The sequence below is a fragment of the Merops nubicus genome, unplaced genomic scaffold (genome assembly GCF_000691845.1).
Source record: "Merops nubicus isolate BGI_N331 unplaced genomic scaffold, ASM69184v1 scaffold24719, whole genome shotgun sequence".
Lineage (NCBI taxonomy): Eukaryota > Metazoa > Chordata > Aves > Coraciiformes > Meropidae > Merops > Merops nubicus.
The window spans coordinates 2,967-27,432 of NW_008633380.1; the positions used below are offsets into that span (position 1 = coordinate 2,967).

Here is a 24,466-nt window from a genome sequence, read left to right on the forward strand (position 1 = left end):
ATTGCTGTAATAGGGGAATGGTACCAGGAGGGAAGTGGACTAATCCCTCACCTGTAATGTTTGTCATTCAGAAACTGAAAGCAGACTGAAAAGCTGTTACATCCTCTTAAGTCCTCTTCCCCCCAGTTACCACAGGATTCTTTTGGAGTGCATTGCTCAGGGTTTCTTCAATGAGGAGTTAAGAGGCTGCTTGTTAATTAATGCAGTAGATTTCAGTGGTCGGCAGCTTAACTTACTTTTTTTTTGGCCTAAATTTTCCTTTTGCTTCTTTTTATTCCATCACTACTATTTAAAGTTCTTCAGGACCTTAACAGTGTTAGTCTTCATGTTTTATATTTCAGATACTTTTAGAGACTCAGATCTCCCTCTTCAGCCTTTTCATAAGGTGGAATATGGCTGCTTTTACACTGCAGCTGAAACAGTAACATAAGGATGTTTTCATCTGTTCTATAGCTTGTGAATTTCTGTAAGGACTTTGTCACTTTTTACACCACATTCAGTGTGCCTGAAGTGAGTGACATTTCTGTGGGAGAATTCCAACAAAGCTGAAATTGTCAGTAAAGTGCTGTTGATAGTTAGGACATGCTCAGCTAGCAGTAGCATACACTTCACTCTTACAGGTAGACATTTTGGGATCACTAAAACACAAGTCCATAATTTCCTTGGATGTTGAAGATCCTTTGGTACTTCTGATTTCAAAAGGAGGGGGAATGATGGGACAGGAAGGTAGTTCTCTAGCCTGCCTAGAGTCTGAATAATATTAGGCTGCAGACCACAAATCACTCTGTAATTTTAAAACCTAAAAAACCTCATTCTTTTAATAATGAATGCTTAACAGATTTAGAGCACAACAACCCAAAGATTGTTTCCAACTGAGTCTTCTGTATACAGCTATACACTGCTGCACATTTCTCTAGGTGAAGGAAGTTATTTAAGTATTTGGTTAAATCAATAAAAGAAAAGGTAGCCAGGTTTTTTTTTGATGGTGTTAACTGTTGCTACCATGTATTAGTATTTGTGTCTAAAGAAAATTTTGACTAACAATGAAACTCAGAGGGCTTATCATTAAATAGTTAGGAGTGCATGCACCTTTTAATGTCAGATATTTTGGTTGTTTACCTGCATAATTCTCTTCTCCAAAGGAGTACTATTTAAATCATAACATCAGAAAAAGCATTTTTGTTGGGTTTTTACCTATTCCAAAATTCAGTGTTGTTTCCAAATAATATATTTTCATGCAGTAATTGAATGTTGACTCCTTGTGTCATTCCAGGAGGTGGCAGAAAGAACGTTTGAAGGACAAAGAACATCAAACAGCTGAGGAACTTTCTGAAGACAGTGACACTGAATTTGATGAGGGTTTCAAAGTACCAGGATTTCTCTTCAAAAAGCTTTTTAAGTATGTATTGCGTACTTAATATTATGCTGCTGTATGCTGTTAATAATATTAGCAATAATAGTCATGGTGACTTCTGGGAGCCCTTTGGTGTAACTCTTACTTCATTGAATGATGCCTCCACTTTTACTTCAGTTGTTTTCTATAGGATTGTTTCTTTAAAAAAGACTCCAGGATCAAATTTTAAAGAAACTAATTGGTAATAAGTACAAAATGCAATTACATGAAAAGAGACATGGTAACTGGTTGATGTGAATATTGTGAATGAATATTAGTTAAACTATGAATTGAAAAGCTCTCTCCTTGTCTATTTTTATAAATGTTTTCTTTTATTGATAAGTGCTTGCTTTTAATTCAGGTGTGGAGTGGTACTTTACTTTGAAGAATAAAGTGCTGGCAAATTGTCATAAATGAGAACAAGAAATGTAGCTAGCTGTTCCTGTGATTGGTTGAGCTGAGTGAAATTTTCTGACAGTAAAAAATACAGACAACTTTTTCTTTAAGTTACTACTAAAAGTAACTACTAATATTTAATATTATAAAATAGTCTTGAACATTTTTCCCAGTAAAATTTTAAAATATATACAATGCATTTGTAGTTCCTTTAGTAGATGGAAAATACTCTACAATTTGTTCTTCAATTATTTAATACTGGATTACAGATTTAGACATACTACTTTCTGTTTCATTTTTTTGAGACCATAGGTGCCCAGTGACACTTCCAAGTTCATCTGAAAAAGCTATTTACAAAAGGCAGCCCAAGCAAGCTAGCAGCTGACAAGTTACTTCATCCAGAATCTCTCCCTTAACTTCCATATGCAATTGCTTCGAGTTCATTTTTGTTGGCAACATTTTTCACAGCAGGAAAAACATCTCTTTCAAAAGCTAACCCTCTAAAATATTATAATTGATGTAGTAGAAAACCCTAGTTTATAATGAGCGTGCCTGGTATCCCTTCCAACAAGACCACTTAGTCTTAACCTCAAAGAAGTTATTACTGTTGTCCTGCAGTTCCTCAGAAGGAAAGCACTAACTCTAAAATGGAACTGAATTAATGACTTGGCTGTGTATGGTCCTGGCAACCAATATGTGGACTCCAGTTGTTTATGCAAAGGTACTGCAGAAGCAATCATCCTGAGAACGGATGTGTGGTCTGAACAACCCAAAGGGAATTGAAATAAAGCACACAACTAAAAATTAATCTTAGAGATACCATCCTCACTAATGAAGGGTATCCCTGCAAGCATGAGTCAGTTGACTAAACTTCTTAAGTGGTTAGAAAGATCGATTGCATTGAATAATTTGTCTGACGTGCAACTTAAATGCTGAAATCTCCAATGTAGGAAGGCCCATAGTCAATAGTCATTAAACTTTGAGTTCTGAGCAAGTTTAGTACAAAACATGGAAGTATATTGACCCAAGGAGGTGTATAGCAGTGTGCTGTAAGTGGTCATCCTGCATAGTTGAATTGAATTCCAAAGAAGTTAGCTCACACTAGGAATAGTAGATCCTTAAGTTTAATCTTTGGTAAGCCTGTTAAAGTGGAGAATCTATTTCTTCCCTATATACTTGTCTGCTTTGAGGAACATTCAGCAAGAATACTGTTGTTGCTCCTGTGGAACAAACCCAAACATAGCGAGCGAGACTGACTTAAAAGCATTGCCCTTACACTGTGTGCACTTAGCCTGAGAGAAAGCTGTCTGCATAAACAAGAAACCAGGTTTCTTCAGTATTCAGTGTGTGAGTTCTCTGATATGTCTAAAATGCAGTTTTGTTGCAGCAACAATGCAGCTAAACTCTGCTAACTACTGTGGTGAATTCTGAGAGATGTATCATGGCATGATTGCTCATGTGAAATACAGTCCAAACAACTATTCTGGAAGACCAGGCAACATTTTAATTTACTGCTACAGCATTTTTGGAGTAAAAAAAAAAAAAAAAACCACAACTAAAAACTCAGTGCAATGAAAAGATAAGATAAAAGAGAATTGATTATCTCTGTATATAACCATAACAAATTATGGGTGGAGATTTTTTTTTTATACTTTAACTATTGTTTAGTTGCAATTTTTGCACCTTTATATGATGACACAAAGAAAGCACCTACATATTTTCCATTTTTAGATTGGAGCAGACTTATTCATGAACTTAACTCTCTACTGTGAAACTTCCCAGGAGAATCAGGGAGAGGGAGAAAGATGCTTGTAAATGTAGCTGGCTTTTAATGACTGGATGTCATCATAAGAAAGAAAACAAAATAATATCAGGAAGTTCTTGAGTGGTTGTCTTATAAAGACACATGCTGAACATTAGGCTGGGGGAGCTGCTCCTACTGGAATTAAGGTTCTCTCCAGTTCTGTAATATTTCCATCCAAAAAATGTTTTATCTTTGTAAAATGCAGTAATAGTAGCATCTTAACCCAATTACAGGTAGTCCTGAAAGCCATGATATAGTTGTTTTCAGATTGCTGCATTTTTTAAGGTGAATTAATTTCTAGTAAAGCAGGTTTTTTTAAGGGCTTCTTGGCATAATGCATTTGTGACAATAGCAGGTAGTATGATATCTGAACCCCTGAATTTGTTCTTAGATCATCTTTTTCTAACTACTTAAGCCATTGCTTTATCTCCATTTATCATTCTCTAAATCCATACAGAATTCATCATGAATTGTTTTTTAATAGCACTTTATAGTACTAGTGTCATTTGCTGTCAGTTTTTATAAATATTATTTGTTCAAAGAATGATTTTGAAATGCACATAAGACAAAAAAAAAAAAAGTGTTTGATGTGCTCTGCACTCCAGGAATGCATGCCATTAAGAAAATTATCTCAGTAAACTTTTTATTCTTGTAAGTTACAAGACACAGAAGTGCTAAAACATGGGGTTTGGACTTTTTTTTTTTTTTTTTTTGGTTTGGTTTGGGGTTTTTTTTGTCATTTAAATGTACTGTTTATTCATTTGTTTCTCTTCTGTTTTCAATTTAACCCACACGTGGTGTGTTATTACTACTGGTCTCACTATTTGGTATCATAAGAAAGCATGTCCTAAAGTGATTCTCAGTTCACCACCTTATCTCCACTTTTTTAACTTGCCACTGTAGATCTTTCTTGCTAGTCTACTTTTAATTGAAGTGTGTTTTACATTGTTGCTTATAAAATTTCTAGTGAATGGCTGGGAATAGGAACTGCCCTGACACTCTCATGTAATAACACTCTGCATCCAATTCACTGGAGTAGTTTCTGGTTTATTTTGCAAAACATTTTGCCTTGTTGGCTTTTTCTCTTCACTGAAAGAGACTAAATGTTATTAAATGAATTTATGTGACAAGAAAGGATGCTTTGGCAGTTGTGATCAGCTTTCACAGTGGAGTATAAGCGCTGAAACCCTTACAAGTCAAGCTTTTCCTTCAGTTCAAGGTGTATATTCCAAATAATACAATTTACTAGACCCCTACATGTCATCTTTTCTGGAAAGATAATGCTTTGTTAGAGTAGCTTTCCAAGTTGCTTTTAACACTTAAAATATACATGAAATAAAATACCCTCTAATTACCATGACTATCAGTTTAATTAGAAATGTTTTAGTGGCGCATAAAGAATGAAAGTCACATGTAATGTCTGAGTGCATCAAAAATGTATGACCTAGTAAATACAGCACTCATGTAAAACACACATCCAGCATGTTGTTACAACTAGTATAAGAACCTTGCCAAATGATTAATTCATGAGTACTTTCTGTTATGATCTGTATTATCTAACGTTCTCCATTTTCTTCTTTCTTGTTTCAGGTACCAGCAGACAGGTGTTAGGTGGCTCTGGGAATTGCACTGCCAGCAGGCAGGAGGAATTCTGGGAGATGAGATGGGATTGGGCAAGACCATCCAGATAATTGCCTTCTTGGCAGGTCTGAGCTACAGCAAGATCAGGACTCGTGGTTCAAATTACAGGCAAGTGCTCCTCTGCAGACTGTCAGTCTGTAGAGCTCAATTAATATTTCATCAGATGTATTGCTGGTGGAGGAGGGTCCTGTGAATTATTAATGACATTTCAATTACAATATTCCTTTAATTCTTTTAGTGGGGGACATCAAAGGAAAAATTTTACGAGACAATGGAGCTGTAGGGCAGGAAAAATTAAACATGTAACACTTTTAATGAATTCCAGGCATCGATGCTTCATTTTGCAGATGAGCCGCGCTAGATATTTTGGGTCAATACAGTGTCTAAGGTTAGCTTCCACAAATGGCTTGTTTACAAACTCAATTACATTAATATCAATAGTTTACACAATATGGAATTTTAAATTGGATGTAATACCTTTAGTTCCATTTATTAAATTTTACATTAAAATATTTGTTCTGGCAAGCCACCACGCAAATGCTTTACAGGAATTAGCAAGCTGATTTGCAATGAAAGTTAGAGTTTCTGATGGGCAGGGAATTATCCGTGCCAAAAAATACTAGTAATAGTAAAACCAGTAACTTATACAGAGGAATTTCCATCTACTGTTTTTTTTTTATTGTTCTTACTTTTCAAAACTATATTAGAGTGACTGACCTTTCTTAAAACATCTTCTATGCTTTATTGTTACTGAACAATATTTTAAAATTCCTCCTTCATAGGTGACATTCCCAGAAAAGAAACTTGTTGGTGTCCTTTGATTTGCAAATGCATGCATGAATAATACTTGATTTTTTGAGTTCTGTTGGCCTGTTTACCTGATGAAAATTACTACATGGATTTAAGCAAATATCATAGCACTATACTAAACAAAAATAATGAACTTTATATAGAGGCATATTTAGATTATGTTCAGTATGTACATGAATTGTAAAATAGTGCTTTAAAGAGAAAATATTGTTGTCTTTTCTCCACTTGTTTCCTGCTGTAGCCTTGATATAAAAAACTCTAGGTCCTCCATCACTCAGCCCAATTGATTGACTTTGATATGGCTGCCTGATTTAAGGATGCTACTGTGCAAATTTTGTGTAGGTATATTCCATGCCCCAGTGGAGGACCACCCAGTTGATGGAAATCCTTCAGGAACATCTCTTGACATTGTTGCACATTTTCAACTTATTAAGACTTATTAAGATATTCCAGTGAAACTACAATAGAGCTTTGATAAGGCAAAAATATAATTGCACACCTAAGCTGCCATGTTCTTTCTGCATGTAAGATAATGTGTTCAGTTTCATTTTTTGGCTAATGCATGTCATTAAATCAGTTATGATAATAGTTCCATGGGAGGAAACAACTTCTACTCACATTATTTTAAAGAATACTTTTGCAGAAAATTTCACTGATAGAAGATAAAGCTGAATATTTTGAATGTAAACAAAATAGACATTTTCTTTTGGAAACTGCTTCTGATTCCAGTGTTTTTCTGATTTTGAAGGGGACTGAAGACTAGCTGAAGTAAGGAACTACTTGTTATAATGGAGTATAACTCTTACAAAAATGAAAATGTCTTTTAACAGTTACTGAGCCATACAGCTGGGGAAAGCCAAATGTCATGTGTGATATCAGAAGTACTGTAGCTATGGTGGTGTAAGGATATAAGGGAAACAAGGTTTATAGAGGGGGAAAGGTTTTGTGTTAGACAAGCTGAGCGCTGGAACAAGCAACAGCTTTCAGACCAATGGTCCATTCACAACAGCCATCTCTAGCCTGTGTCTAGGTTGAGATTTGTTGTTGAAACCTGTTGAAGGGCTTGGGTGTACACAAGTATGCTTGTTTCCAAATACATATTTTGTTTAACAAAGATGTTACCTTTCACTACAGACTTTGTTTTATTTATTTGAAAGATCAGATGAGAAACTCTGCCATGAAGTTTAGGCAATGATTATTTACTCATCTGTGCTCTTCAAGATCCTGAGATATAGTCATACACATTAAACATTAAGGCTCAGTCTCTGCTATGAGTGGCAGAGATTAATTTCCATGGTGTTTAAATAAATAAAAATCCATTACCCGAGAAAATTTGTATTCCTCTTACTGCCCTGATCTTTTATTTTCACTGGGTTTTTTCATATTAAATCACAGGATTTACTTGTCATTTCAGTTTCATTTTGAAGGCATGATTTGCCAGTGCTTGGCAATGGAGTTGGTTATAATGCAACACATTTTCCTCTGCTAATTTTTTGAGCCCTTAAAGATTATAAATATAGTATGACTACAGCTTCCTTTTTCTTGGTAGCAAGTTGCAGGACTAGATCTTGTTTGCAATTCTAATCACATCTGATTAAATAAGAACTGATAAAGGATACTTGCTGTGAATTTGGGTTTTATAAACCAGGAGCAACATGAGAAGAAAGAGGTTTGTGTATAGTGATCATATATGATACTGACCATAAGCCATTAGCATAGTGCAACTGTGAAAAAGGGACAGACTACATGATAGCAATGTATTTCAGGTGGGAACAGGGCAGTATTAGCATCCTGGTACAAGTCTCTAGTAAGACTGCTTTGGAGTGGTATTTGTGTCACCTTTCTTCAGGGAAAACAAATCTAAATTGGATGGGCAGCAGAGGAGATCTGTTTTAGTGATGAGAATGAAGGATGTCTCCTAAGTGTAGCAACCTTAAGTGCATGGTTTGTTTAGTTCTGTGAAACATCACAGATTGGAAGCAGTCAGATGACTCTTTTATATAAATAAATAAAAGCTCTCAAGAGAAGAATAAAATGTTGGCTAGTGGAAAGTGGTTAGAGCCAGACTAGACACAGAAGAGGTTTCACACAGCCAAGTAGAGGGGGAGTGGATTTTCTGAAAATTGATCAAAGGAAGTGTGAACTCTTGGTGCAAGCTGGGGATGGGGGAATCCCAGATAAACTCAGTACATGAGCTTGTTTGATACAGACCAGGGGAATAAACAGAGGCCATTTAGTACTACCCATGAAGAATGAGAAACTAGTATGTTCTGGGAAAGTTGGCTTTTTTGCTGTAGATATTTTGAAGAACAGGTGGCTTTTTTTTTTTTTTTCTTCTTCTGTAGGTATTTTCAAGAGGAGAAGTGGTTATTTGGATTCAAAGCATAGCTGAAAATATTTTTTACATCTCCCAGTTCTAGCTTCCCCTTAGATTGCTGCAAGTTTTTTAATTGGACTATGTAAGGTTGCTATATAGTATTTTTTTTTAACAATAAAAGAGATAAGCACCATCCAGGTTGTTACTCTGCATATATATAAGCTTTTAATAAAGAATATTATTTTTGTAATGTCAGCAGTTTCTGAAGGCATTAACAGCTTTTTTTGAAGCAGGGTCAGATTTTTTTGAAGCAGGGTATTGCTGGTGTCTGAGAAATCTTTCCTTATTGCTTGATCTTGCATGTGATCTTGAATGTATACCGTGATCTTTTGAATTGTTTCTTTATTGTCACTTGAGTGGTACACAATGATCAGACACAGAGCAGTATGTGGTAACTGTATCTATTGCCTTTGTTTGCAAAGTCATTTTGTTTTGTTTTTTTAAAGAGGAACTATATTTTTTAAATATACGCTAGTAACCACTGCTTAGTATGTTCCCTATATGATTGTTGATGTTTGTTTGTGATGGTGATATTTCTTGTTTGCCTGTTGCACAAGAGATTTTTTCTCTTCATAGCCTTAAGATCAGCTCTGAATTCAATACAAAAAAAAAAAAGACTTTGTTTCAGAAATCCTCAGTAATTCTCAGAAACAATCATATGATTATGAATAAGAAACTTATGAGACAGTTTAAGCCCAGCTCAGACCTCAATTTATATGGATGATATATTCTGCTGCTTTAGAGTCCTTGTCTTACCTGTAAATTATGGTGATAATAGTTCAGTATATTACCAACATGAAACAGAACACCTGTGTGTAAATCTGTTTGTGAGATTCTAGCTACACATTCTTTTTAATAGAAGTAATAAAATAGTTTTTGTAAATTATTTCTTTTCTCTTATAGAAACAGCAGTCACCAAAACCTGATTTGTTTTACAACAGGAGGAAGTTCCCTTATGCCTTATTGTTTGGAGCTTTTCTATTTCTGTGTTTATCTTGATAGATGCATCCATTAACTGTTCAATGGAGAGGTTCTCATAGCAGCACACTTTTCATCTTCCTTTACAAAACAGACTTCCAGAAAGACAAAGTGCCAATTAATTTCCGTAGCTCTCGTATTCCACTTGAACTATAAACTGTGTCGTTTTAATATGTGTGTATATTAATAAGCCACTTAATAAAGAGTATTTATTTCATGTTAAAGTTTTGGGTTTTTTTTTTCTTGAATTCTTTTAGGTACCAAGGATTGGGTCCAACACTGATTGTTTGTCCAACTACTGTGATGCATCAGTGGGTAAAAGAATTCCACACTTGGTGGCCTCCATTTAGGGTTGCCATTCTCCATGAAACTGGTTCTTATACCAACAAAAAGGTAATGACTGACATCCATTTTATAATTCCCAAAGTTTCTCTTTTTTTTTTTCTTTTGCTAGCCAGAAAATAAAAAAAAAATCCTGTTACTGAATGTTTCTGTGCAAGCTTGTGCTCATTCTCTGATTGTTTAAAAAGAGCAAAAGGTTCACTGTCTTGTACAGATTTGCTAGGAAATCAAACAAAAAAGGGGATGACACAGAGTACATTTATATACTGGTATAGACTAATGTTGCCTAAACAAATTAGACATAGTTACAGGTTTCTTGCTTGAGCTTTGGTTGTAATGGTAGAAATTCATGACTAGACTACTTGTATATCAGATATATGGTTCTAGTACTGGTGAATTCTTTCCTCACACTTCCATGTGTCAGTTTGTCATTGGTCTCATATCTAATATATTCTATTTGCACAGGCAATTTTCCTTCAGTTCCCTTCAGCATGTCAATTGGTATCACCTAGTCTCGTTTTCTTTAATGACAGTGTTACTTCGTTGGTCTTCTTTTTTTTCAAGCAGTGCCCTTTCTGTCTTCTATTGTTCTTGGTCAGTCTCTTAATACATGTGTTCTTATTCCATTTCTTAAGTTGACAAGCCTGACTTGTCTGAAGTTTCAATCCTTGGTATATAACAAAGCAAGGAAAACTTAGATTTTTGTTTTCCCTTAGCTTCCTATTTCAGATGCTTAAATGGATTTTTAGGATTGAGCAAAGCATGTTTAAATTTTTCTTTAAATATTTATTTAATTTCTTGTAATAACTTTAAAATGATATGATGCTTAATTGCACTTGATTAAATGTATTCTGAGGTAATTGATGCAGTTACAGTACACTGCAAAAAAAAAGGAATAACATGCTCTAATGTGCTAATAGCTTCCTGTTGTTCAATTAACTTGGGATGTTTTCAAGCCTTAAAAGTGTGTTGACCTCAATAGCATGGTCACATGTCTTCCTAAATTAAATAGCGTGTGCTTATTTTGGGATATTTCTTAATTAATGCACTTGACAAACTGGCTCAAATTTTCCATCTGCAGGAATAGTCAGATTTTCCAGACTTCACCTTCCTGTTGTCCTCCCACAAATGTGTACTCAACAACTTAAAATTAAGGAGTCTGGATACCATATTATCACTTTAGATAGGTTCGGTTCTTTAATTCTGGCCTAATGCCTCATCTTCTGGGAGCTGCAACAATATGCATTAAACAAGTGTCACTGTTGATGTCTTCACCTCATGAACTTTTTTCCTAGATGCCTCTTAATCAGAGAAGAGCAAGTTTATGATTAATAGAGGTCAGAATGGTCTGGAGCAGTGGAAGAACATAATTGTTTCCTAAATTAACTGGACATCAGACGATGAAGATCTTAATGGATTTTGAGGAATGCATTGTCCTGTAGTAGCTGGCCAGCAGGCTGTTCATAGTAAAACACAGTACTGCACCTTGTTCTATACAGGCCTGTGAAAGAGGGACAAATTGTTTCTAAGGAACAGAGAAAGATTAATCTTAAAACTAATGGAAGAATATTGTAGGAAGTGAATTGAGTAATGACAGGTGTCCCATAAGGCAAGAAGTATGTCATAGCAGAAAGAGGCAACAGCTGAAGTTCCATTTGATAAAATTTAGATTGATCTTTTAAGTGAGGTGGATCTACATAATTATTGCTATAACATTGTCAGGAATCCTGAAATACGAGCAAGTACTAAATCTTTGAGTACTTGTGAAATTATATGCTCTTATGGATAGGTATTTTATGTTGCACCTTCTAAGGTACCCAAGCATCAACGCAAGATCCTGCCTCCCAGTTCTTTAGACTTGCCCACAGAAGTATTTGCTTGACAGTGGCTTTATTTTCAAGCAACTTAAGGATTTTCCACAATAGTAGCATAAAATAGTCTGAATTATAAGCACCAGATGGGCTTGAAATCTGGTCCGCTCGTTTCAGATGAGTCATTGAGACATCCTGCTTAGATATCTCTGCTGCCATAGTATTTGTGTAGGTTTTTAGCATATATGATGCTTCAGTTGAGAGACTGCCTTATTCCTTTGCAATAGCAAGTTGGATAGGTTTCCAAGTCTTTAGTTGAAGGCATTTGGATGATATGTAAAACTTGGGGGGTTTGTTATTATTATTTGTGATCACAGAAGATCATTTGGTTCTTCTAAGAGGATAAGTGTGCTTAAGTTAGAAGCAGTAGCAAAAAACAGAATTAAGTAGTAGTCTTTCCTTGTCAAGTCAGCTTTCAGTTTGAACAAAGTACAGCATTTGTGGTTAAATATGTTGTGTGGTGCTGTCTTATGCTGTTAACTTCCTACTATGGTTTACACTCAAGTCTGATGTAGCTTAAAGTGACTTTCAGATGTCAAGTGCTCCAAGATCTCTTAAGGATGAAAGAAAATAAAGTAAATCTAATGTAGTGTATCATAGTGTTTTATTTAAAATATAGAAAAGAAGATAAGGAGAAGAAAGCTCTGTATGTGTAAGAGAAAAAGGCTTCTGTATAAAGAGCTTGTCCTGTTCTTTCCAAACTTCTGATGTGTGAACATTTGTAAATCATACGCTGTAAGAGGCAACATGAACTTTAGCTATCTTGATTTAACACACCACATATAGAAGGAGGCTTTATTTTTTGAGATCAAGGCTGAGCTTTTAATTTCTTGATCTTTAGAACAGGTATCGCTGAATGTAACAATTTTTTCCAGGAGGAATCTTGTACCATTTTTAAAGCCTTAACTTTACATTCTCTTATCCTGGTCAAATTCTGGACACACAGTGCAGCCCTCTGAAGCAGTTGTCAGTTCATGATGCTTGCACTTGTGGAACCATCTATTTGAAGATGACTTTGTGCACTGAAGATTTTAGACCTACTGCCCTCACAGCAGAGTACACAGTCTACATGTAAAGAAAATAAGCTCCAGAGGTTACAATTATTGGCACGTCTACTTATGAAATCTCTGTTTTAGCCAAAGGCTCTATTTGTGAGTTACTTGGATAAACGTAGTATCATGCCACAAGAAGTGTGTTCTTGTTAAATAGGTAGTAAGTGCTTTAGCTCTTTTTATTGCAACTTTTACATTATTAAACATTGTAATGTGTTCTTTTGAAGCCTCTTCATCGTCCCATTTAGATTGTGTTGTTGGGGGCAGGGAAAAAATAAAGAGGTTTTATAGGTTGAATTTATGGATCTCCGGGCTTAATGGTTGGTTATGAGAAGTGATAAGCCTGCTGAAGAGTGCATTTTTGATCCACAAGTGATGGATGGTTGTGTGACTAGATACTGTCTCTGTAAGTTCACACTTGTCTTAAAGGTATCTGAATGTTAAGAGAATTTCACAGTTACCACTAGTCTAGTTCTTTAAGTTCAGTCTTAACATATACATTTCTGTTTAAGGAAATTACCATTTTTTAATACATAGTAGAGAAGAGTTCAGGTTCTTTTAAATATTTTTAAATGACTACCTTATGCTAAAAAAATACAAATGTTATTTCTGTAACTATCAGACAAAAATTGTCTTGTGTTTGTAGCTTCAGAAACAAACTCATAGCTACAGCAAGGTACCAGCAGGGAAAAAAAAAATGCTTAGAGGTGCACCCTTAGAATAAAAGATAAAAGTTTTAGCATTAAGATAGGTGCTTGCCAAAAATCTTACAGTCTTTGTCCATTGCACATCTCAGTGAACACAAGGCAACACTATCAACTTACTACACTAAGTTAGGATAAAATACTGTCCTTGAATTGTAAAGACCTGAAATACTGCACTGAATAGAATTACAAGATCAGAATTACTCCGTCTACTCACATATTACTCTGTTCATCAGCACATTTTAAGGCCAGAGTTCAGTTTTTCAAAGCTAGATAAGAATAACTGCTGTGTAATCTTTTGGCATTGGTACAGTAGTCTCCCTTAAGCCAGTTCCCTTCCTCCTCCCTCTTCTTGGTGTAACACTGCATATCCTGAAATACTTCATTAAAGTGTAGTGTGCATCCAATAATATCCAATCGTGTGTAGTGTGCATCCAATAATAAATGTGTTATTATATTTTAAAATATTCCAAGAGCTGCAACTAAAGCAAAGGCAACCTTGGAGAAAGTACCCAATGCAGTAAAAGGAGAGTTAATGAGTGTTGTAGTGTGAGTTGATAAAACTGTGTTGTTGTATTTCTTCATTGTCAGCACAAATCCTTGTTTATTAAAAATTTAGCTTGAAGGAAACTTTAATTAATTACAGGTTCAGTAAATCCTGACTAGGATTCTGCTGTGGTGTGTTTACAGTGAATGGCCTTCATGTGCCTATGTTTCACTTCTGTTCTCTCTGCTACCTGACAACGTGATTTATGGCTGTTGTTTTCTACTAGTCCACTGTTTGCCCTCTAGGAGGGATTGGTCTCTTGAGCCTCCATAATAACAGCAGCACTTCCACAAAACATCTTTTAATGACAACACTGTAGCATTCTGTAAGTCAGGCTAATTGCAGACATACCCTATTAATTGCAAAAACTAGGAGAGGTTACATATTTTACAAGCTTTTAATTTGAAATCGCCCGAGATGATTTGTCTTAAGTGTTTGGGTAGTGATGGCTACAATATTCTATGATAGGCCATTGCTGAGACTCTAGGACACAGACTGTGGGAAATGGACCAGGTAGAATTAAGCTTTGGATGTCCACACCTGCCTAGAAATCCTACCCTGTAGGATTTTGGTTTTGTTAGTTTTGTTTTCTTTTCTTTTCTTGAAGGTGTTTCTAGTAATATGGTTTTGCCTTTCCTTTAGCAAATTCTGTGGTGTTTCTATATATTTTTTTTGGTTTACATTTGGTATGCTTGTTTCACCCAGAATTGCCTCTCAGTTTAAGTCTTCTAGATTTATATGTGGAGGATAAATGCAACAAAGATGAGTCTTGGATACTGTGAATGCTGTGGAAGGTGATATAGACTGTCCCTGCCCTACATAATTTATAGCTATAAAGGCTAGTAAAACCTTGGAAAAACTATATAGCTTACAAGAATAGCACAAAATTTGAAGATTAATGACAAATATATTAATCCTATTAAGAAGAAACAAGACAGATTTTGTGATTAACCAAATAGATTTTTGTGATTGTTTTTCAGTCTTTTACTTCTTTAATTTTTGTTCAACATTCTAGATCTTGTGTTCAGTAGACAAAGCTGGGTCTGTGAGGTGAATATGGGAGCACTTGAAGAGACTGGTTACTCTAATCAAATTTAATGTTTTGGGTTTTATTCAGCATTGCCTTTAAACAAAATAAAAAAATAAAAAGCACAACAGTGTTTCCTTCTGACCAGGTTCAGGTCAAATTCTGATCTGTTATAACACAGTATTCGAGTGTTTCACTTTTTTAAAGATGAGGTAAGAATCTTATAATCAAAATCTTGCTCATCTGCTTTTTCAAAGCTTCTTGTACATACCTTGGACAGCAAACTTGTAGTTCAGTAGGGTCTGAGTTTTCTGTCTTACTAACAACATACACCTTTTGCTTTTAGGTGAAACTAATTCATGAAATTGCTTCATGCCATGGAGTTTTAATTACATCTTATTCATACATTCGACTGATGCAGGATAACATCCACAGCTATGACTGGCATTATGTGATTCTGGATGAGGGTCACAAAATCCGCAACCCAAATGCTGCAGTCACACTTGCATGCAAGCAGGTACTTCAAAAAAAATAAATGAAAGATTTTAAGTTCTCTGGGGAAGAAGTTCCAAAATCTAATAGCATGTATTATGTTATGATAAAAATACACATTTGAGCATTAAGAAAGAATAAAAGCATAAATCACAGTGGTCTGTATTTGACTATGTATTTAACATTCTTAATGAGTTCACAGCAGTAAATTTACAGAAATATGGTCTAGGAGCATTGTATAGTGTATATGATATATACATATATAGTATGTATGGTATAAGAATATATAAATTGTTTAGTAATTTACCATTAGGGATAAATGTCAGATTGCTGGTGTTCATTTTCTGCTAACAGTTTGTAGAATATATAGCAGAATACTGTTTATTTCAGGAATATGAGGCCACATACTTTAAAACCCTTCATTGATGGTGAAATTTAATATCCTCTGCAGCAGGTTACACCATGAACCGTGAAAATAATTTCTTGTTGGTTTTTCATTTTTTATTCATAGTTTCGTACACCCCATCGAATCATCTTGTCTGGCTCTCCTATGCAAAATAACCTAAAGGAGCTCTGGTCCCTTTTTGACTTTGTGTTCCCAGGAAAACTGGGAACACTACCTGTGTTCATGGAGCAATTTTCTGTTCCAATAACCATGGGAGGATATTCCAATGCCTCTCCAGTCCAGGTAAACACATTAAAAATATCACTTTGCTTGAAGAAGACGTATGCTGTTTCTAAACTGACTTTTCATGTACTTCATGCTGTATGTTCTAGACAGTAACCCCAAAGAGAGTTGCATGTGTGTTTTCCTGCTATGTGTGTACAAAGAACTGTTCAACTACCTGAGGCCATTTTGTCATTTGTGCAAGGATATAGCTTATACACAAGGTTTTCTTATCAGAAGCCCTAAAGTTTAAAACATCAGAAGTATTCTTTGATATAAAGATAAGTAAAATGGGATGAGAGGTGACTGATCTTGTATTTTGATGTATTTAAATAGAACTTCCCTATTTGATATCAAGCTTTGGCAAATTAGGTAACAAAGGAATACTTAAATCCAAACTGAAATCTGTTTTCATGTAAAAAAAAAAAAAGCTAAAGTAGGTATTGGAAGTCTGAAAGTAGATAAACTATTTAATTTCTAAAGCAAAAATTATTTGGACTATTATTTTGAATAAGCTATGTCTATTAGTCTTTGTAGTTGTGGTTCTCAGTATTTGTGACTTCTTAAACATCTTCCAAATTAGCTGATAGATAAATTCTCTGCATAGTAATAAGTTTCATATAAATGCTACTCAAACTGTACCCTTTTAATTATTCTTTGTAAAGTTTTACACACATTCTCTAGTTCTTTGTCTAAAGCTTAGTAGTATGCAAACTTGGACAGCAAATTTGTTTTTTACATATATCAATAATTTATTATATACTTTGTTTTGCTTTAAGAGAAATGAAGGTATTTTTAGCCATTATGTACAGTTAATACCCATCTCACACATCCATTACCCATTATAGAACCATATGCTCCATTTGAGGCCAGGGTGACCTTTAGTTTCTGTGATCATGGGGATTTTCTTGTACTGATTTTTTTTTTTTTAATAGTCTCAAGCGGGCACTAATCTTCACTTAGGGTCTAGTAACCACCATTGCTGCAGGCTTCTTTTTTGATCTTCAGTATATGTGTTAGCAGTTTCTCCATGAGGATTTTGGTTCTGTGCAAGTTTATACTCACTTCTTGTGTTGATTTATAAATAAATATCTCATTTCTGGTCTCTTTTAAAGTCCACTAAATTAGGAAGGATAATCAATGGTATCTGAGAAAGACTAAACTTATTCAGTGTTATTGTGGCTAACATGAATTTTATTGCAACTCATGTATTGAAAGTGTAACTAGATCCACACAAATCGTAAACCATTTCATTTTATTAGGATTTTCCTATTACCAATTATGGAATTTTGCTTGTTGCTAAAATTAATATCAAGAACCAAAATACAACTTTTGCTTTTTCTTCCTTTTTCAGGTAAAAACTGCATACAAATGTGCCTGTGTGTTACGGGACACCATAAACCCCTACTTGCTGCGAAGAATGAAGGCCGACGTGAAAATGAGCCTTTCACTTCCAGATAAAAATGAACAGGTTTGCTGAGCCCTCTTCCTCCCCAAAATCCAGTCTTTCGTGGGCATTTGGAAGTAATATGCTGATAGCAGATAAGATGGTGTTTTAACTAAAGATAACATGTAGAGCTTTCAAGCTGCATATTCTTTTCACCTGCGTTCTGAAATGTACTCAGGTCTGCTTGATCCTGTCCTCCTAGGTCACAGGGACATACAAATGAGTTGTCTGTGGAGTGTTTCCTGTGGTGCACCTCGTGGATGCTTTAACATTGTTTCCTGCTGTAAAAAGATTAATTTGGGCAACAAATAGTAAAGAAATACTTGATGGCAGCTGTTAATATTGCAAGTTAGCTGGGCCTTGTGCATTCTAATAAAATTCAAAAATATTAGCCTTTTGATCTAAAACTTGTTTGCTCCACAAAGAAGTGGGATATTTTTTAGGAAATATTTGATTCAAAGCAGCAGCGGTTGATAGGATTATTTAAAACAAATTAAATTCTTACAAATACTCACTTGCAGTAATTATTATATTCTTCTGCCACTTGGGTTTCAGTGATTTTGTTCCTTTCTAGCCCATAAGACCATGTGAAATAATTGTTATATGCTCACCCTCAAAGGCTAATGACAGAACAGATGATGTTTGCTAAAATTCCCGTGAGGTACTAGCAATTTGCAAGTTGCAAGGGACGCAGCAGGCACACAATGGAAAGCATTTCCTGTGTAGCTTTCAGAGAATGCTAACATTGCACACTTAACTGATTAAAACTGGAAAATGGCAGCCCTTCCAAAACTAAACCAGTTTGTGGGGAAAAATATAACAACAAGGAAAGGACACAGAAAAACTCATGAAACCCATCTTAATTATTATGCTAATTCTCAAAAAAAAATGAAATTTTTAATTATTATTATTATTTCTAATTATTTCTATGCAGTATCTTTTAACGTAGTGTTTAAGTATGTCAGACAACTGTGAAGCTTCATTATAGCCCATTGTAAAACTTTACAACTCACTCTTATTTGGAGTTTACAGGTTGGGCTTGAAGGGTTTGTTTGCTTGTTTGTTTTGGTAGGTCCTCTTTTGCCGTTTGACAGATGAGCAGCGTCGAGTCTATCAAAATTTCATCGACTCTAAAGAAGTTTATCAGATTCTCAATGGAGACATGCAGGTTGGCATTAATTACCATTAATGACAGGTTGAGTTTGAAGGATAAAGTAATGGACTGACCTTTGCATTCTAGCTGGATTCTGAGCAGAAAGGGAAGCAAACGCCCTGATCTCAGTTCTGCTTTTATGGATGTCTGCTTTTTTCTCAGAAATGTTCCATGGAATATGTAGAGTTAGTGATCTATGTGTAGTGTCATGACTAGATTAAAGCATGAATGGAATGGGCTTTGTAGTATGTTTGTGATCTTGGGAACTAATTATGGCTTGTTGGATGACCTGCTGTAGGTAACTATGCACACTTTTATCCAATTGCAAAAGCAAAGCAAAGGAGGAGTGGTTTGCCTTGAGAGCATAGTTCAGGTGTGATAACTGTGTGATGCAACAGCCAATCATTTCATGGAGTCTTAACATGGAGCCGAGCAAATAGCAAGCACCCTTGTTATTGGCTTACTGGTCACTTTGACATCTTTTGCCTCCACCCTCACAACATGAGTAGGAGGATGTCTGTTGCCCTGTGACAATGTTGCACACATCTGGTCCATTTGACTTTTGTATGTATGCAGTGTGTGTTTTTCACTCACATTTCAGCTGCAGGAGACACGTTGTTTATAAAAGGAAAAGTAATGTTTTGGTGATAATGTGTAATTTACCAGTTTCCTTTTCTTGGGAACTGTCAAATCCCTTCTCCCCTCACCCAGGGGCTCAGGTTAGTTGTATAGTTAGTACAGCCATGTATATTGCAGTGCCATACAAAGCAGATGTTGACCTTGTCACTATTTTGACTTTTTTATTTTTCCAGATCTCAAAAAGATGTAGTCGCCAAGATTTTTCAGGTGCCTAGCCATTTTAGTTATCCCAATGAAAATTGTTTTAAGGAGCTTGATCTTCAAAAGATGGCTTGCACAAGACTATCTGTAACAATTTATCTAAGATTTTACAGAATGGGCTATTGTATTTGCTTCTGAAAATGCTGGACAGTAAATGTCAATGCTTTTATTAGAAGTTTTGTGATGACAGCAGTGAATCCCAGCTGAAAAACAAAAACCCCATTGTACAAACAAACCATAAATTACAAGCAGGCTCATCCAACTTGTAATGATAGAAGACTGAGGAATATGCTGTTTCAGGCTAGTTTGTTTTTATGAGTACTCATTATTCAGAAGAATAAATAACGCTTGTAATATTAGTGAATGAATAACTGAGCAGAACCCTTATATGGCTCAAAAAGTGGTAATTTTCAGCTTCATGTTTGTTTAAATACATTTCCTCATCTGTTCTTTGTTACAATGCATTCTGGAGGGTAGACTTGCTATCCTCAACGTCTGTGTTAAGTTACTAACACGGAAGGGGTTGGAAGGAAGGACACAACGTCAAGTAATAAACTTGATGGAATTTTTGAGTAGGAAGAATTTGACTCATTTGCTAATGTGGAAATTGTTGAAGAATTCTTTTAACACTGTGACCAGAACATGCTCACAAGAACAGAAAATTTTATTGACTTTCTCTTGTACTGATTTTTTTTCCTAAAACTTTACTTGAAACTAGTATTAGTGACCGATGGCTTCTCTAAAGAGCAAATCACTATCAAAACCAAACTTCTCCATGATGACTGGATTAATCCATTGCTGTTCATTTTGTTCAGCCACAACCCATATAGATAAAAGTATTTGTCAATAATATTTTTTTTTTTTGTATTCTCTAGATTTTCTCAGGACTAGTAGCTTTGAGAAAGATTTGCAACCACCCTGACCTCTTCTCTGGTGGTCCCAGGATTTTGAAGGGTGTACCAGATGCTGAAGTGGAGGAAACAGATCAGTTTGGATATTGGAAACGTTCTGGAAAAATGATAGTGGTAGAATCCTTGCTGAAAATATGGCACAAGCAAGGTCACAGAGTGTTGTTTTTTACTCAGTCAAGACAGGTAAGATGAGCTATTTGGTTTGTTATTACTAAAACTAAAAAAGTGTGTCTGTATGTCCCAACAAGACTAGTAATTAGAACCACCTTTTGTAGTGCCCTTCTCAGAAAATTAACATCTTATTGAAAAAAATATACCAAAATGACTGATGTCTTTGGGATAAATGAAGAGCAGTTCCCAAGCTCAGTAAGCTTTACTGGAATGATAAAACATTGTGGCAGTGTTGTCCAAATTCAGTATGCTGGGTCAAAGCTTGTGTCAGTTGTATCCATGTAATACTAGACGGAAACAGTAGTGATGTGTTTATTTTCCCTACTGTGTACTTTCAGGATAGAATTGGTAGTCAGTTTGCTTGCTCTCTTTAGTGCATGTGCACATCTAATGCTGAGAATTGTGTGCTTTGGACCACTAGCACAGACAGTGAGCTTCATTTGTTTTCCTGATGTATTCATGAATTTGTCTTGCTCCCATGGATTCCCTTGGAATGCTGCACCATTTACTGGATAATTGTCTTGAGACCATGACTATGGACTTCCCACTGCAGTTAGTAGTAGAAATTCTTATGACTTGATCAGACAGATGCTGAGTTTTCACATCTGGATTTCTTCTCCCTCCCCCATCACAACAGATGTTGCAGATACTTGAAGTCTTTGTGAGAGATAGAAACTATTCTTACCTCAGGATGGATGGCACCACAACAATAGCTTCCAGACAGCCCCTTATAACAAGATTTAATGAGGTGAGATGTTGCATCCTACACACTAATAGTCTATTAGTGAGTATGGTTTAGTTCTTGCATTCCTTTTTGTTCTGTTTTTAAATGTACTTTTTCAGGTTTGAGACACAAAACTGGGAAGTTCAGTCAAATGAAAGCACTGCCTTTGTAAGAGGGGAAAAAAATTCATCACTTGACACTTAGATTGGGGTTTTTCCTAAGAAAAAAGTGCAGTTGAAAAGGGGAAAAGAAATTATATTGAACAAAAATAAATTAAATTTACATCAAACTACTTTTATTTGTCAAAAGACATATCAGGCAAACAGAGAAATGTATTCCTTCTCTTAGCTCCTTTTGCGTCTTTGCAAATAATGCTGATAACAACAGAATCCAGGAAATTAAAAAAAAAAAATCTAGTACTTTTGTAATTCTTGCTTTAATAACTTTTCTCTTGTGTTATAGGACAAATCTATATTTATTTTTCTCCTAACAACTCGTGTTGGTGGCATTGGAGTTAACCTGACTGGTGCTGACCGGGTTATTATTTATGATCCCGACTGGAATCCCAGCACTGACACGCAGGTGGGTTTGGTTCATTACATTCCATTTACCAGCTAAGTTGAAACAAAATTGAAGACAGAATGACATTTATCTTCTCAAGCAGTGCTTAAGCACTATGTTGCTCTTCCCTAAGTTGCTGTTCCCAGCAATAGCTGCTCAGGGTACAGTTCCACATTATGACTGCTCTTGTGGCAAAGCCAGTTTAAGTGGTCCCCACCACATCCCCTTTCTGCTGTTATACCTTACCACTATATGAATTGTTGATCCATACAGCCTCTTTAGAGTGTAGCCCAGCAGTTGAAATTGCTTGGTCTTTTTTAAATAAATAAACAAACAAGATGTTTCTGAAGGGAGAGTACACCTGTGCAAGCTTTTGAACAAGCCTGACTGTTCATGGTGGCAATGCAGGGTAAGAAAAGGAGAACAAGTGTTGCATATATTGGCTTGGCCACTAAATACTGATATGTAGCTATGCCCTCAGAAGATGCTATTAAGCCAATACCTTAAAGAAGTTTTTCTTTATTTGATAGTGTGGTGACACTGACTTATCACATCTCTTAACAGTATATGGGGCTTATATATTTGAGAGGAAAAACCTATTTTTGATGGAAATCCTACATAGCTCTGAGATCTGAAAGTGTTTGGCCAGGTGTAGGGTAGTCTGCTTTTTAGGAGTTGGTTCAAGATGCTTGTAGGGAAGCTTTCATTTAAGAAAAAAGAGTCCAAAGGAAATGCATCTAATAAAGATCAATTGTGAAATAAATCCCTTTTGGAATAAGTCTGTGTGACGTACATGCCCTAGATATGAATTCTAATTTTAACCTGGTTTTTTGAGAGAGGTTTTTTGCATGGATTTCTTGGTACCATTGGAGACTTGTCTTTTTACATATGTAAACTTTCTAAATGGTTTTCCTCTTCTGGTGAGCTAGTTGTCCTAATGCTGTAGAAATATACCACAGGTATATAACTTCTTGAACTACTTGCTCAATGTCCAAATTAGTTAGAAATAGTGCTGTTGATATTTCTCTGTCAAACACGTGTCCAAGAGGCTAAAGTCTGGTAACCAAACCTTTGTGTTTCAGGCTCGGGAACGTGCTTGGAGAATAGGCCAAAAGAAACAGGTGACTGTGTATAGGCTTCTCACTGCAGGTACTATTGAAGAGAAGATATACCACAGGTCAGTCAGAACAATTTCTTGGATACAACCATATGCTCCAGAAAATGTCTGTAGCGAATCTGAGGTGGTGTAACAGTGATGTGCCTGTGCACATGCACACTTACCTTGTCACCCCCACCTTGGTCACAACGGGCGTGTCATGGGAAACTTTTAAAAAACATTTGTGCTGAGAAATAGGTGTTCTAGTATTAGACTCCCAGCTGCCAGGCTGTGCTACTGCCTCTCTAGCTCCAAGACCCCCAGGCTAATATGCCCTTCTCGGTCTGTGCAGGAGCTGTGTCAAATATATCCTGAATTCGCTGTAAATGAGAGAGTATGAGGCACAGACAGGAAAAAAAGAGCCCCTTACCCAGAACATAAGACTCAACAAGTTTGAAATGCAAATTGAAATCATCAAGTTCTTTATATTGTCCTTAGCATATAGAATGATGTATGTGGTACATACATCCATTTACTACTTTGCAAAGCCAGTTTGATTTTATTCCCAAATCATTCCAAAGTGACAGAATTAAGTCTCAAGAACTGCCACTGATACTCACATTATATATTCAAAAATGTGGCTGAAGTGTTAAAGTGCTTGTTGTTTGAAATCTTTTCGGTTTGCTTTCTATTCAGCTTTCTCAGTAGTTATCTTCACTCACATGAATTCCAAAGGAATGTACATGGGAATCCTCTATCTAGACATTACTCTCTAGAACTGGAATATCCTCTTTGAAAATGCAGATGAATGAAAAGCTCTAAATAATGAAATACCCATGCTTATTGAGTGCCTTTTTTAATCTGTTTTACCACATGGACACAAAGCATCCGCTGTTGGTTGGCTTGCGTCCCTCTGGCATACTGCTCTTTGAACAACACTGACCACATCAGGGAAGTGGGCACTAAGGGTCAGGACAGCCATCAGAAATTCACTTATTTCCAGAACAGTGCAGTGGACTTTGAACTTCAAGCAAGCTGTTTTGGTTTTTTTTTCGCCTGTGTTTTCTTCCCTGCAAATATGTGATTGTTCTTGCAGGAAGCTCAGTTAATTCTTTAAAGGCTTCTGATGATTATGCTGCAGTAGCTGGGACCTGTGTTTAAACTTATTTTTTGCCAGCTGGATTTAAAAATAATTTCCCTGCTAAAGTCCAGCAGAGCCAAAACTATGATAAAAACACTTCTTGAGAACTGAATTCCAGCTTGATTTAGGGATGTGGGATTTTGTACAGTGTGGTGGTTTAGCCCCAGGGGGGAGCTGGGCACCACGTGGCCGCTCGCTAACCCCCACCCCCCTCACCGGAGGGAGAAAAGGGAGAAAAATACAAAACCCTGGGGGTTGAGATGAGGAGAATTTAATACAGAAACGCTGAAGGAGCAGCAAACAGCAGCAGTAGCAACAGGT

The 24,466-nt window shown here is 35.9% G+C and overlaps 1 protein-coding gene across 1 annotated transcript; it reads left to right on the forward strand.

Moving 5' to 3' along the window:
* Positions 1-1,273: 1,273 nt before the first annotated feature.
* On the forward strand, positions 1,274-23,085 carry LOC103780560 (DNA excision repair protein ERCC-6-like; the record flags this gene model as incomplete). The annotated part of the gene is made up of 11 exons (XM_008948250.1): positions 1,274-1,399; positions 5,184-5,342; positions 9,657-9,792; positions 15,289-15,459; positions 15,946-16,122; positions 17,456-17,572; positions 18,621-18,716; positions 20,417-20,635; positions 21,261-21,371; positions 21,810-21,929; positions 22,991-23,085. Coding segments are annotated over 11 exons (1,527 nt in total), but the record flags the coding sequence as incomplete, so codon positions are not given.
* Between the last annotated feature and the right edge of the window lie 1,381 nt (positions 23,086-24,466).